The sequence below is a fragment of the Vicia villosa genome, linkage group LG7 (genome assembly GCF_029867415.1).
Source record: "Vicia villosa cultivar HV-30 ecotype Madison, WI linkage group LG7, Vvil1.0, whole genome shotgun sequence".
NCBI lineage: Eukaryota > Viridiplantae > Streptophyta > Magnoliopsida > Fabales > Fabaceae > Vicia > Vicia villosa.
Genome location: NC_081186.1, coordinates 71,902,285 through 71,915,454, shown reverse-complemented (window position 1 = coordinate 71,915,454; position 13,170 = coordinate 71,902,285). Strand labels below are relative to the sequence as shown.

General features: G+C 30.9%; 1 protein-coding gene across 1 annotated transcript; it reads right to left on the bottom strand.

The window, feature by feature from the left end:
• Window positions 1-3,184: 3,184 nt before the first annotated feature.
• LOC131619305 (serine/threonine-protein phosphatase 7 long form homolog) lies at window positions 3,185-4,406 on the bottom strand. The gene is made up of 3 exons (XM_058890415.1): window positions 4,164-4,406; window positions 3,582-4,061; window positions 3,185-3,280 (listed from the first exon to the last, which is right to left on the bottom strand). Exons 1-3 carry the CDS (start codon window positions 4,404-4,406, stop codon window positions 3,185-3,187), a joined length of 819 nt encoding a protein of 272 aa, XP_058746398.1.
• Between the last annotated feature and the right edge of the window lie 8,764 nt (window positions 4,407-13,170).

Genomic DNA, 13,170 nt, shown 5'->3' with positions numbered 1-13,170 from the left:
TAAAGATCATAGAGAAATGAAGGGGAGGGAAGAGGTAGTGTCTCAATGGACCTGATTTAAAAAGTGCAACATCTTTTTAAAAAATCAACCTTTTATATCATTGCTTCAAAGATTTTTATGCATGATAATTTAAGAACTTTAGAGATAAAGATTAGTATTATTTTTTAAGCATATAAAGTTTAAATATAATGAATTGCAATTGAGATCCTTAGCATCAAGATAAATTTCCTTTACTACCAAATATCTATAAGCATATGCATTCTTGATTCTTGATTCCAATTTTTTTCTTTGATCTTTCTTCTAAGATAGGCTTTTTTCTTCATCAAAACCAAGCTATGATTGATGATGAACATCTTCTTCACACTATTTTCTTCTTCTTTGCTCTGTGTTTTTGTAAAATTTATAGTAATCTTCATCAACATCATGGTTCCCAAAAGGATGTACACTTCTCAAATCTCCTCATCAACAATTAACATCTCAGAACTTTTTTCATCTTAAGAGCAAGAAAATTGTTTCAACCGAGATTATGAAGAAAAAAAAAAGATCCTACAATCCTACCACTTATAAGAGAAGATTTTTAGATATTGTGTGTTCTTGAATTTGTTTGATGGAGCATACCTAAGGAGCTTCATTTGTGATATTCCTGAAGAAAAGTTTCTAAGTTTCTGATTCATATTTTAAAATTTAAAATAATTTTAATTAAAATAATTAAAATAATTTCACTTACAAAATGAGTTATAATTTTTTATTATATATTTATAATAATTATTATATATTTATAAAAAATTAAAAAAATGAGTGTTTTAATTTATATATTTATATAATAATTATAATAATTATTATATATTTATAAAAATTATTATATATTTATATATTTATATATTTATATATTTATATATTTATATATTTATATAATAATTATTATATATTAATTATAAATATATTTATATATTTATATAATAATTATAAAAATTAAAAAAATGAGTGTTTTAATTTATAATAATTATTATATATTTATATGTTATATATTTATATATTTCACTTACAAAATTAATAATTATTATTATATATTTATATATTTCTATTCTGATTCATAATTAAAAATGAGTTATAATTTTTTATTTAGTTTAAAAAAATTAAAAAAAGATTTTGTTTTAATTTTATTTAATGAATAAATTTTATATTTAACTCTATATAATTCAAAATTTACTTATGAAATTAAAATGTTTTTGATTTATATAAGTTAGTAAAATAATTTTTAACTTTAAAATTGTTTAGGAAATTTTGATTCACCTTGATTTTACTGATTCACCTTTATTTTATTGATTCACCTTGATTTTATATCTATTAATTGTATTGATTCGCCTTGATTTTAATTTTTTAATAATTATTGAATTCTTTCGGAAGTGTATATCCGAAATATTGCAAGACCAATTTGGTCTTGGAATATTTCGGATATGCATCTCCACCCCTCTCCCAAAAATGGGGTGTTTTCGGAAATGCATCTCCGAAAACTCAAAAAAGGGGTGTTTTCGAAAATGCATCTCCGAAAAACACTTTTTTTTTCGTGTTTTCGGAAGTGCATTTCCGAAAACGTTTTTTTTTTTCCAATAAAAGTACGTTTTCGGAAATATATTTCCGAAACAAGGGGTATTTTGGTAAATTCACCAGAGGTGACTAAGAAAGTTAGGAGGTGGGTAAAGAAATTTCCTAATTTTATTGAACTACTATATGTAATGTTACTAGGGGACTAAAATCAATAAAATTTAAATTTATAAGAGCACCTCTAATACTTTATATTTGAATTATTTTGTGAGTTCTATTATAAGACTTTGAACAGTTCAATTAATTTAAATTTAAATGATGTAATTATAAAAAATTTATATTACATTTCACAACTCTACCTCACATATTAATAATTTATTTATATTAAATGTTATTATAATTTAAAATATTAATTTAAGTAATTTTAACTAATATTAATTTAAGTAATTTTAATTAATATTAATATGAAATAAAATTAATACGATTGAGTTTACTAATTGCTATTTTAATAACTATTAGTTTAACTAACAACTACTCTTAAGAAGAGCTAGTTTAAATAATTATTATTTTTAATAACAGTTAATTTTAATAATGAGCCGTTTGAATATGAGATACATTTTTATAACATCTAGTTTGAATAGTGACTATTTCGAATAACGAACCTTTTAGGATTATAATAGGTGACAAAATCTATAAGAGATTTAACACTATTGTGTGTCAAATGCTGGATTCGTACGCAAGATTTTTGGTTAAGTTAGAAGAGACTCCCTTTATTTCATTCTTGGCTTGACTAATGACAACTTTGAATAATAGATAGTTTGACAATTAGGAAAAAAAAACTTTATTATGAATTAAAGTGGTACTAATTAAGGGTTGTAAAACGAATTCGGTCCGCTGGACATATCTGTTTTACCTTCATTTTTACGGGACAGACCAAGATTTTGGCTTGCACCCTCAACTATGCATGTCCCACTCCTCTATGTTTTTTTTTTGCAGACTTTTGAGGGTGCGGACATTAACAAGAATATTTTGCAAATTTTAACCTTTAGGGGTGCAAGGCCCGCATGTTTGCTTCACCCTCATTTTTTTTTTTTGCGGAATGAGTCAAAGTTTTAATACCCGCACCCTTAAATACGTCATACCATTTTTTGCAGGCTTTTGTGGGCGGGCTTAAATGGGACGACCATAGCCATTTGTCATGTCTAGTACTAATGACTATATTATTTGAGAGTTAATTCATAATATTAATTCCATTCATACTAGTTTATCTTAAGTAAAATCCATATGTTTTTTTTAGCTTATTACAATATTTTTTTTATGAAATTGAAGTTGACTTGAATTCATTTTAGATGTGTTTGACATGATGACTTATTGCCTTATTGCTCCATCTTTTCTTTCTTTAATATGTTTTCTTTTACCTTAAGTTTTGCTGGCTTTTCCTGTTTGCTAGTATTTCATCCATTGCTTCATGCACGAGTTTAGACAATGTTTCAATTGCATTTGCCTTTGATTTACCCTTTGTCTTTTCCATCTTTTATCCCATAGATGCTCTAGTGGAGATGAAGGGCGTCCACTGGATGTCATCGTGAGCAGTACGACCAAGGTATACACGATATGACCCAACTTTCTGATTCCCCCTCTAGAGGACATATCGTGCAGCCCTGGGCATGGCATCAATGTAAGCGAGATCAGGATCATAGCCGTGGATGCAGTGGAAATAAGAGATAATCCAACTCTGAAACACAAATACGATAATATGTTAAAAAGAAATATGATATAATTAAATTTGATTTAATTAAAATGAAATGTACCGTAAGGAGCGTGCAAGAGTTAGTCAATTGTCTGGTCCTCCAGTTGCAGGCTTCATTCAGCTTCTGGTATAGGTATACCAGAATGGTGCCCCCCCAGTTCCACTCGTGAACTGTAGTCAGATTAATAAAGTATCGGAGATATGTCATGTTCACGTAGGTTGCACTTTTGTCCACAAAGAGTGCAGGGCCTAACAAGAACATGAACCAGCACCGCAGAGCGTAAACACGATGATACTCAACAAAAAGCCCGTCACCCTCCTCCTCGGACTCCGCTGCTGCCACCAAATGGTTCTGATAAAGCTCTTCCAAGATGAAGAGCCGGATATGCGCCTCACTCGTCTCTCTGCACTCATAATCTTCCATGTTTGGGTCCATACCCAAATGATCCACCATCCACTTTATGGCCTCAACCCTCTGTATCCGAGAATGGTCTAGTAACCTCCAATTGATCGGCAGGTGGAGAAGACAGGCTACGTCATGTAGGGTGATCATCAACTCCCCAACAGAAAGGTAGAAATACGAAGTCTCCTTGTGCCACCTTTCAGCAAATACCCCCTGCATGCCGTGGTTGATGGTACTATATTCGGTCATGCATAACCCGCCAAGCCCAAAATGAACTACAACGTCATTAAACCATTGAGCTTGTGGTTTAAACAAATCAAATATTTTCCGCGCATGGTTCACAGATTTTATGGTCGCCCATTCCTGTCCCAACAAATAAAAAACAATGTTAGTTAAATTATTTGAAGGTGTAATGAAAATAATAATAAAAAACGGTTAAATTAGAAAGTGCAATAAAAAAACAACCTCTTCCTCCCAAACTCGTCGAGCGACATGGTCATGAAAGTAAATCAACATAGATGTGTTTGAAGGCCCTCCCGGGTAGCCCTCCTCCTCCACGTCCTGAGCATCATCCTCGTCGTGCTCAAGGTGAACATCGGGTACCTCCTCCTCCTCATGTCCCACCTCATCCTCCTCCTTACAAGAGGAAGACGCCCGAGACAGACGACTCCTCGATGCAGACAAAGATCCTGCAGGAGCGTCATCCATTTTTACAGGTACTCGGACTCGACCCTGTCCCCGAGTCACTGCTTGTTGTATAGCTCTCTTGCATCGAGCCGAGGCTGTCTGTGTCTCCCTACCCTGTCTAAGTCGAGCGATTGGTGCCTATTTGCCTGCCACTTTCTTGAAAAAAATGCAACAGGTAAGACTTTGAAACCAATTTGAAAAAAAACAATTCACACCATATTTCGAAAGTGCATCTCCGAAACTAGTCAGAGGTGATTTCGGAAATGCACTTCCGAAAACACATGCGAACAACCATTTTTAGCAGACCACCATTTCTTGCCCTAACTCAATCAAAATCTAATTTTTATCAACTAAACACTATCATTGACCTACAATAACTACACCCTACAACATTTTTCTAATTTCTAATAGCCCTAATACCATTTCCAAGTTAGAGTTCAAAGTTATGGAAACTTACAATTTATTGGAGCTTTGAGTTGATGTTGAATGAGGCTTTGAATGCTTATCAATGCTTGGAAGGATTTGTAGAGCAAGAATACTTTGAGTACAAGTTGGCACAAATGGGTTTGTGTGAAAAAAGTTTCTTTTGTAGAGAGTGAAAGTGAAGGGGTGTCTGTTTGGGTTTTGTAAAAAACGCAACAGTTTCGGAGATTTGCATCTCCAACGACACCATTTGAAAAAAAAGTTATTTCGGATATACATATCTGAAAACATTTTTTTTAAAAACAATATATCTTCGGATATGCATATCCGAAATCACTTCTTTTTAACAAAAATGTGCCTTCAAATATGCATATCCGAAAAATAAGGATATTTTGAGGTTTTTATCACCTGTCTCTAAGAAGGTGTAAGAGTGGAAAAAGAAATTCTCAAATTATTTTGATCCAAACTCCTAAAATAGTTTACATCCAAACACCTATATTTAAAAAGCAGGCTCCTAATGCATCTCATTCTATCATAAAGTAATATTTAAAAAGCAGGCTCCTAATGCATCTCATTCTATCATAAAGTAATTGATTTACCTTACGAAACTATTAATATTGACAAAAGAAGACGAACACATAAATTCATCATCTATGCTTTTCTACATGGAAGTACTAGTAAGTAACAACCATATTATCTATTAGAGAAATAATGGTACCTAATGGAACCCAATGATTCAATTGATTGATGAATAAAACATGTACACCCTACTTTCTCTTTCAAATATGAAAAATCGTCTTTTTCCATTTGGGTGAGGAGTGAAGAGGACAATGCAATAATCTTTTTTCACTTACATTTGTCCATAGAAATAAACTGCATGATTAGTATCTTATACAACACACATAATTTTTTTAATAATTGTAAGAAAGAATTATTAGCCTTCAAGTTCCACCGAGTGATTGACATGTTCGTTTAGTTTATTATTATTATTATTGGTTAGTTGAAAAATAATAAAATTTTAGCCAACTCATTCATGGTCTAGACAAGGCAGCTTTACGTTAACCGAACCGCATAGTAGAAATCTAAAGCCAACCAAATCCTACTGCCAGCAATTGTCAACTGCCAAGAAATTGAAAAAATAGAGAAACAAGTAGTATAGCCAATAAACCAATACCATCAAACAGAACCAGGAGCCCTCGAGCTAGTCGGTAGCACCAAGACTTTGACGTCAAAAACAGTCCAAAAGATACAAAATACATTGGCTTAAGGAATAGTTAAACTTTTTCTTTAGCCACATTCAAGCCAATATTTGAATTTCATTGATCCAAACGTCCATCGAACCTGCTAGAGTTTTTGAGAATCTTTTCCCTCTTCCATATAATCAAAATGCACATAAATCAGATAATTGAGAACATATTATCCCTTACTCTATCTCTGCTTAATAGTCCGACAAATTTGTCTAAATGAACAAGGGCATAGTTATGCAAAGCATATGAAATATTCAGCCAAATTTTTTTTTTTGCCACACAATAGAGTATATTAGGCAGACAAAAATAAATGAGATGTGCTTTCAGCCAATCCACTTTCTGCGGAACATTTAGAGTGAGACTCCCTCAAAATGCATCTTTTAATCAGATTATCATTCGTAGAGATCCTATTCTGAAAGAATCTCCAGGCCAACACTACTACCTAAGACGGAATTAGATTATTCCAAGCAATAACATAGACCTATGGTTTTCAGAAGTTATTCCTTTCAGAATGGAATCATAAGCTTCTTTAACCGAAAATTTATTTATGCCCCCAAACCAAACGACTTCTTTTTTTTTTTTTTCTAACTGTTCAATTTAGTTTTCTTGAGAACCAATTAGCATGAAACCCCACAATCCATTTTCAATTTTTATTTTGGAGATCTTTCCACCATTTTGAATGCGACATACCCTTTATATTAATACTACCATTACAATTTCCATATTTACACACTAATACGTTGTATCCAAAGATATTTTTTTAGTTAGCATCCTCCATTCCCATTTCTTTAATAGGGTTGTTAGAAAATGTGGATGAGCTTAACTCAACCCTACAAAACCGGCTTGTAGGGTGAGGATTTCCCCCACTTATAAAGACAGGTTCAGCCCATATATTGTCCGGTGTGAACATCTAGAGCGTAGGAATAAATGGTGGATGGCTCGATAGCGAAAACCGGATAGCAGGTGACCTACCAGATCTTAAACGAGGTTCTAATACCATGTTAAGAAATGTGGTTGGGCCTAACTGAACCCTACAAAACCGGTTTGTACAGTGGGGATTACCCCCACTTATAAAGACATGTTCATGCCATATATTGTCCGATGTGAGACTCTTAACAAGGGTTAATTTGAAGGCCTTTAGGTTTTTAATCCCAAGTTCCCCATCTTCCTTTTAAGGACAAACTTTCTTCTAATGAACCCAATTAATTTTTCTAACATCTGAACCACAACTCATAAGAAATTTTTAAAAAGAGTTCGAGTTTAGAGATTATACCCGATGAAGTTTTAAAAATTGAAAGAAAGTAGTATGGTAATGCATACAAGACATAGTTCAACATGACTATTCTTTCTCCAATTGATAAATGTTTGTGGTTCCACCAAATAGCCTGCTTCTCACAGTGTCTAAAACCAATTTTCAAAACCTTCCCTACGCGGATCTCCAACAATGGTAATCCTAAATATTTGAATAACAATGCTCTGAATGTAGTATCGATGCTGCTTCATCTAAACAAGATTGAGATATATTAATGCATAGTAGAAGGCTTTTATGAAAGTTTATCTTTAGCCCGAACACCAATTCAAAAAGTTGCAGTATTGGCTTAATGACCCAAACAATTTTCCAACATTTTACACATGTGATGATTGTGTCATCTGTATATTGTAAATGCGGGACAATCTTTCCTTGAATTCCAAATCAAAATCCCTCAAAGAGTTTTCAGATATATCTTTTTCGGTCAGTATAGTAAATTAGTTCCTGAACTCTCCTTGCGAAAACTATTAGGATGAAGTTATTCGAATCCTTAAGTATTTAAAAGGATCACCTGGAAAAGGGCATGTTTTTTATGATATAGGATACAATAATATCATTAGATATTCAGATGTTGATTGGGAAAGAGATGCAAGTGATAGATATTCTACACCATGTTACTTTATTTTTGTGAAGTCGATAGAACTTCTATGTGATAACCAATCAACTTTGCGCATTTCTTCCAATTCATTTTTTCATTAGAGGACAAAGCTTATAAAAGTTTATTTCCACTTTCTTAAAGAGAAGATTACCACAAGGACTTTCAGAATCTTCTTTGTTAATTCTAAGGATCAACTTGCTGACCTTTTTTACAAAATCTCTCTGAGACATTGAATTACTCACATATGGCACAAGATGTCTTTAGTATCTATTACTTTAATTAGCAGTATAAATTAAGATATTATTGTATCTAATCTTTATTTTTTTAGTTTATCTTCCTCCTAATTAATGGAATTGATTGGAAGGGTGTGACATATTGGCTTCTAGTTCTCAAATTAAATTAGATTCATATTGGATTCAACATATGCAAATTTATTCATAAATCTTTTTATCTTTATGATATTTAGGCGCATTCTTGGATCATATTGGCACCACTCCATTTGCAGGTAGGTTTGACTTCTGCAATTTTTTTCAATGATTATCATCTGATATTATCATGACGTAACTTTATTATATTACTTCACAAGTTATCTTCAATATTTTTTTGTCCCAAAAGTTTAAACAATGTCCACCAAATGTCGGCACAAAAATAATATATTTTGTTGAATGCTCAAAATTCAGTGATTGTAGACATGGAGGCACCGAGGAACAAATGAAGCAAATTGAACTTATTGGTAGAAAAAGGACAACGCAAATGATAATGTCGACATTATGATTTTGAGTATGAGAACTCTCTTAAGAATGCCAACCTTACAAAAGATAATGTGATCACAAGATATGTCTATTCAACATTTTGGGATTCCATATATGTCCTTAATTTCTTTTATAGTATAGCTATATTATTTTTTAATTCATTATTATTCTAAGTAATCTAGAACTCCATTTTGAAATTTCTTTAGAGATAAGATATTCAATTTTTCTTTGGTATAGTTTTTATAATTTAAAATTTTTCTGTTAACAAATGAAATCGTACTAAATGTTGTAACTGGGTGATATGGTGTAGTAGATTAGTAATCTATCAGAAATTCTACTGCCAAGCTATCTTAATCCGGAAGTCCTTTTCCAAATGGCCATCATTGGATTAGGGGTCTCTTTTTATTTTTTTGTCGGAAACATACAAGGTATTGGAAAAAGGTAGAATGTTTTAAATTATTTCATATAGGCCTCTCGAAATTTATCTAGTTAATATTTCAATAATCGAATTTTGAGTTATTTATGTTTAATAAATTTGTCACTTTTTATGAAATGACATTGTATTGTATTTCGGTCTTAAATGTTTGATTTATATTTCATTTTCTTAAATTTCTATTGCCTAATGATAATTAAAGAATACGATGTTGTGAAGAATGGAAGAGTCATAAACACTTACCAAAAGATCTAAGAAGATATCTAATATCTTTATTATAATAGCTACGATAGAATATAACCTAAAACACATTAAAAAATAAAAAAATAAGTGTTCCTTAAGATAGTAACACTTAATTGCTGTTTTATATATTTTTTAGTTATATTTCACATCATAGTTATTATAATAAATCAAATAGTATGATAAAATTTTGATCCGACTATAATAAGGAAAATAGATACCTTAGATATTATGCTAAGCATATATGACTCATCCATAATTTAACATCACATTATCTAATTCTCATTAGCCTCTTTGAAGAGAGTTTTAAGAAAATCAAATATAAATCAAACATAAATATTACTTATAAATGAGACACTAATCAATATATCATTCATAAAAGTGGCAAATTTATTGATTATAAATAGATTCAATCTTGATTATTGAAAGTTTTTTTTTTTTTTTGATGGGAAAATACTTTCATTAAAGAGAAAGAAAGCCAGGAGCCCCCACAGGAGGGTAAATACTTTCATTAAATATTAACTAACTCTATTAAATAAATTTCAAGAGACATTGTATATATGAAGCAAATAAAAACACTCTATCTTCTTCCAATAATACCATCTATGTTTCTAATGAAAAAAAAGAAAAAGTTAAGAATCATAATCCAAAGATTGCCATTTTAAAAAGGACTTCTTGACTAAAATAGTTTGGCATCAATTACCAATTGGATACACCATATCATATTATCATCCAATTATAATATATATTAACTGAAAATAAATATATATCAGACCATGTTTACTTTTGTGCTAACAAAGGGGTTAATAAAACTTTATCCACACTAACAATATTGGTGGTAGGTCAATTACAGCATCAATTAAACACTGCAATCACATTAAAAAAGTGAAACATCAATAAAATCAAGAAAAAAAAGGATTGTGGAAGTGAAATGGAAAAACAACACATATAACTATTGCAAAATGAAAATGAATAACCTAACGTAAGAGGAAGAGAAGTGAAAGTAACAGGTTTGTTTGGTTGGCTATATAATGAAAATGATAAGTGATCCGACGGCTAGTAAATAAACAACACATATAATTATTCAATAAAAAATACCGAGAAAATGGTGAACTTAATGTTGAGAAGTCTTGCATGGAAAGTGGAAACGGTCATAAATCTAATTCTTAGGCACAACCAATAAGAAGAGAGTATTTTTTAATTTATTTTAATTTTAATTTTGTTTTTAATTAGATTCATGGGGTGATTGAGATTACGAAAGAGAGAGAAAATTATTAATTTATTTTTTAATTAATTAAAATTTTATGATTGGTCGTGTATAAAACAATTTGTTGTATCTGTGACCACCTAAGAATTTTTTCTTAATGTTTGAACTAATTGGGCTTTCAAAATCAGATCCACTTTTGTTGCAAGCAATTAGCTGCATTTGGCATGTTTCCAATAGTTTTTAAATTTAAATATAGTTTTTAATTTATATTAAATAAAACTTATTTAATTTAAAATTTAATTGTTTAAATTTATGTCAAGAGAAAAAAGAATATTCAATGATAGTGTAAAATATTTTTAAAATATCAACAAATAGGCGGCGTGTATCCAACCAAATCATATTTTTAATTTAAAATACAGATATATGAAATGACAAATGTTATATTTCTATTGAATAATATTATAAAACTAATTTACATGGACCATGTACTACTTTTATTCTCAAATATCAAATACATAAATACGGCAAACTTGCAACCGAGGAGTACTAGTCCTCTTTTTACATCTCTATTTTTGCTACTAGATTGTTGCATTTCTTTTTGAAAATAGCAATAACAAAAATTCGAATACAATCTTTTGAAATTTTGTTTTTGATTTTGACATTTCATTGTATCAAAATCTCATAAGCAAACAACAATGCATTGACAACAAAATCAATGATTTTAAATAATGGCAGTAACAATTTTTAAGTGTGGCAATTTTGAAATAATCAAATTGTAACAAAGGGAAGTAGTATATGACACTAGTGCAGAAAGTACTATTTATAACGGGCGAAAAGTACTTTTTACATCGGTCCTGGACCCGATGTAAAGCCAGGCATGTAATAAGTCTGAGACATTTTACATCGGGCCAAGGCCCGATGTGAAAAGTATCATACCACATCGGTTGAGTTCATAGGTCTGATGTGAAAAATAATGCAATTTTTTATAAAAAAAATATATGCGACATTTTACATCGGTTTTCAGCTTGGCCCGATGTAATAGATAGACTTTTCCCATCGATTGAGTTCATAGGTCTGATGTGAAAAATAATACAATTTTTTATAAAAAAAATATACGCCACATTTTATATCGATTTTCAGATTGGCCCGATGTAATAAAGAGTTTTTTACATCTGTTTTCTCAGAGCCCGATGTAAAAAGTTTTCTGTTTTTTAGCATATAGTGGCTGTTTTTCCTATTTTTCCATTTTAACCTGTAATTTTTTTTGTACCTAATTTTCCATATAAGATTCAAATACCACATAGACCAAAGAGGTCGCTATATATTTTGCACATTTTTACCCACAGCACAGGCCACATTTAATTGCAAACAAATAACTAAGATGCATATATATATATATATATATATATATATATATATATATATATATATATATATATATATATATTCGTCAAAATATACAAAAGTATTAATCTAGGATACACAAGTGTACAAAATGATAAGAAAGGTTTACACACGGTTTACTACTACAAAATAATAACATAACAAATATTCAACCATTTAAGTCCTTTCGCGCACTTGAAAACCAACACGCATCCACGAGAAACATAAAGTTATTCTTTATATAACTCAAAGAAACATTTTGCCCAACGGAGTCGCAAATCATACAAATCTTCTTGTGTCAATTCTGTAGGATCATTAAATACCTACAATACGTAAATAACAATATAGAGTTATTCTTTGAAAATTCACATTAAGTTGCAAAACGCAAGGTAAATAACAAATTAGAGTTATTTTATTACCTACATCCAAGATTCAGTTATATTGGCAGAGACAATATCCAACATATTAAACACATTCAACACTTAAAAATTTAAAAATTAAAAATTATACAAATTGCATGCTCTCTTAAAAATTGGATGCAGGTATATGCTCTCAACATATTGCATTCAACATATTAAACACATTCAACTATATGCTCTCTTAGAAAAAGGTCATATAGTTGAAAAACTTAAAAATTGCATGCTCTCTTCTCTTTTGACTTTAATAAATCATACAAACTTGAACAAATATAATAAAATGAATTTTATTGTTATTTATTCAAAACTAACTTATATAAATTAAACACATTCAACAACAAACAAACCATTATATTTTATTGTTATTTATTCAAAACTAACTTCTTCAAACTTTTTTTGTTCTGATCTGTTTCTGAATTTCAGAAAAATGGGTACTTTCTGTGATGAAACTGAAACTTCAGACCACAAATGCAAGTACTTTCTAAATTATGTTTTTATTTTAAAACTAGATCAGAATGACTTGCAAGCTAAAACAACATGCAAATAAGTGAACGAAAGCCACTGAATCAGGACTTACAGAAGAGGGAGAAGAGCGAACTTACGGAAGAGGAGGTGGGTCGCGGTCAGAATCAGGTTGTCGCGCGGAGACGGGTCACGCACCGTCGGACTCGGGTTGTCGCAGGGAGACGGGTCGCGCGCAGGCTGAAGCGGGAGAGTCACGCGGAGATGGTGAGGAGATTCGCGCGGAGGCGGCAGTCGTGGGTCTGTCGTGAGTCG

Excerpts from the sequence above, each read along its gene's own strand:
- LOC131619305 (XM_058890415.1), bottom strand. The coding sequence starts at position 4,406 with ATGGATGACGCTCCTGCAGGATCTTTGTCTGCATCGAGGAGTCGTCTG. Across the intron at positions 4,062-4,163 it reads GACGAGTTTGGGAGGAAGAG|GAATGGGCGACCATAAAATC; the intron begins GTTGTTTTTTTA and ends TTGTTGGGACAG. Across the intron at positions 3,281-3,581 it reads TTTTTGTTGAGTATCATCGT|AGTTGGATTATCTCTTATTT; the intron begins GTTTACGCTCTG and ends TTTGTGTTTCAG.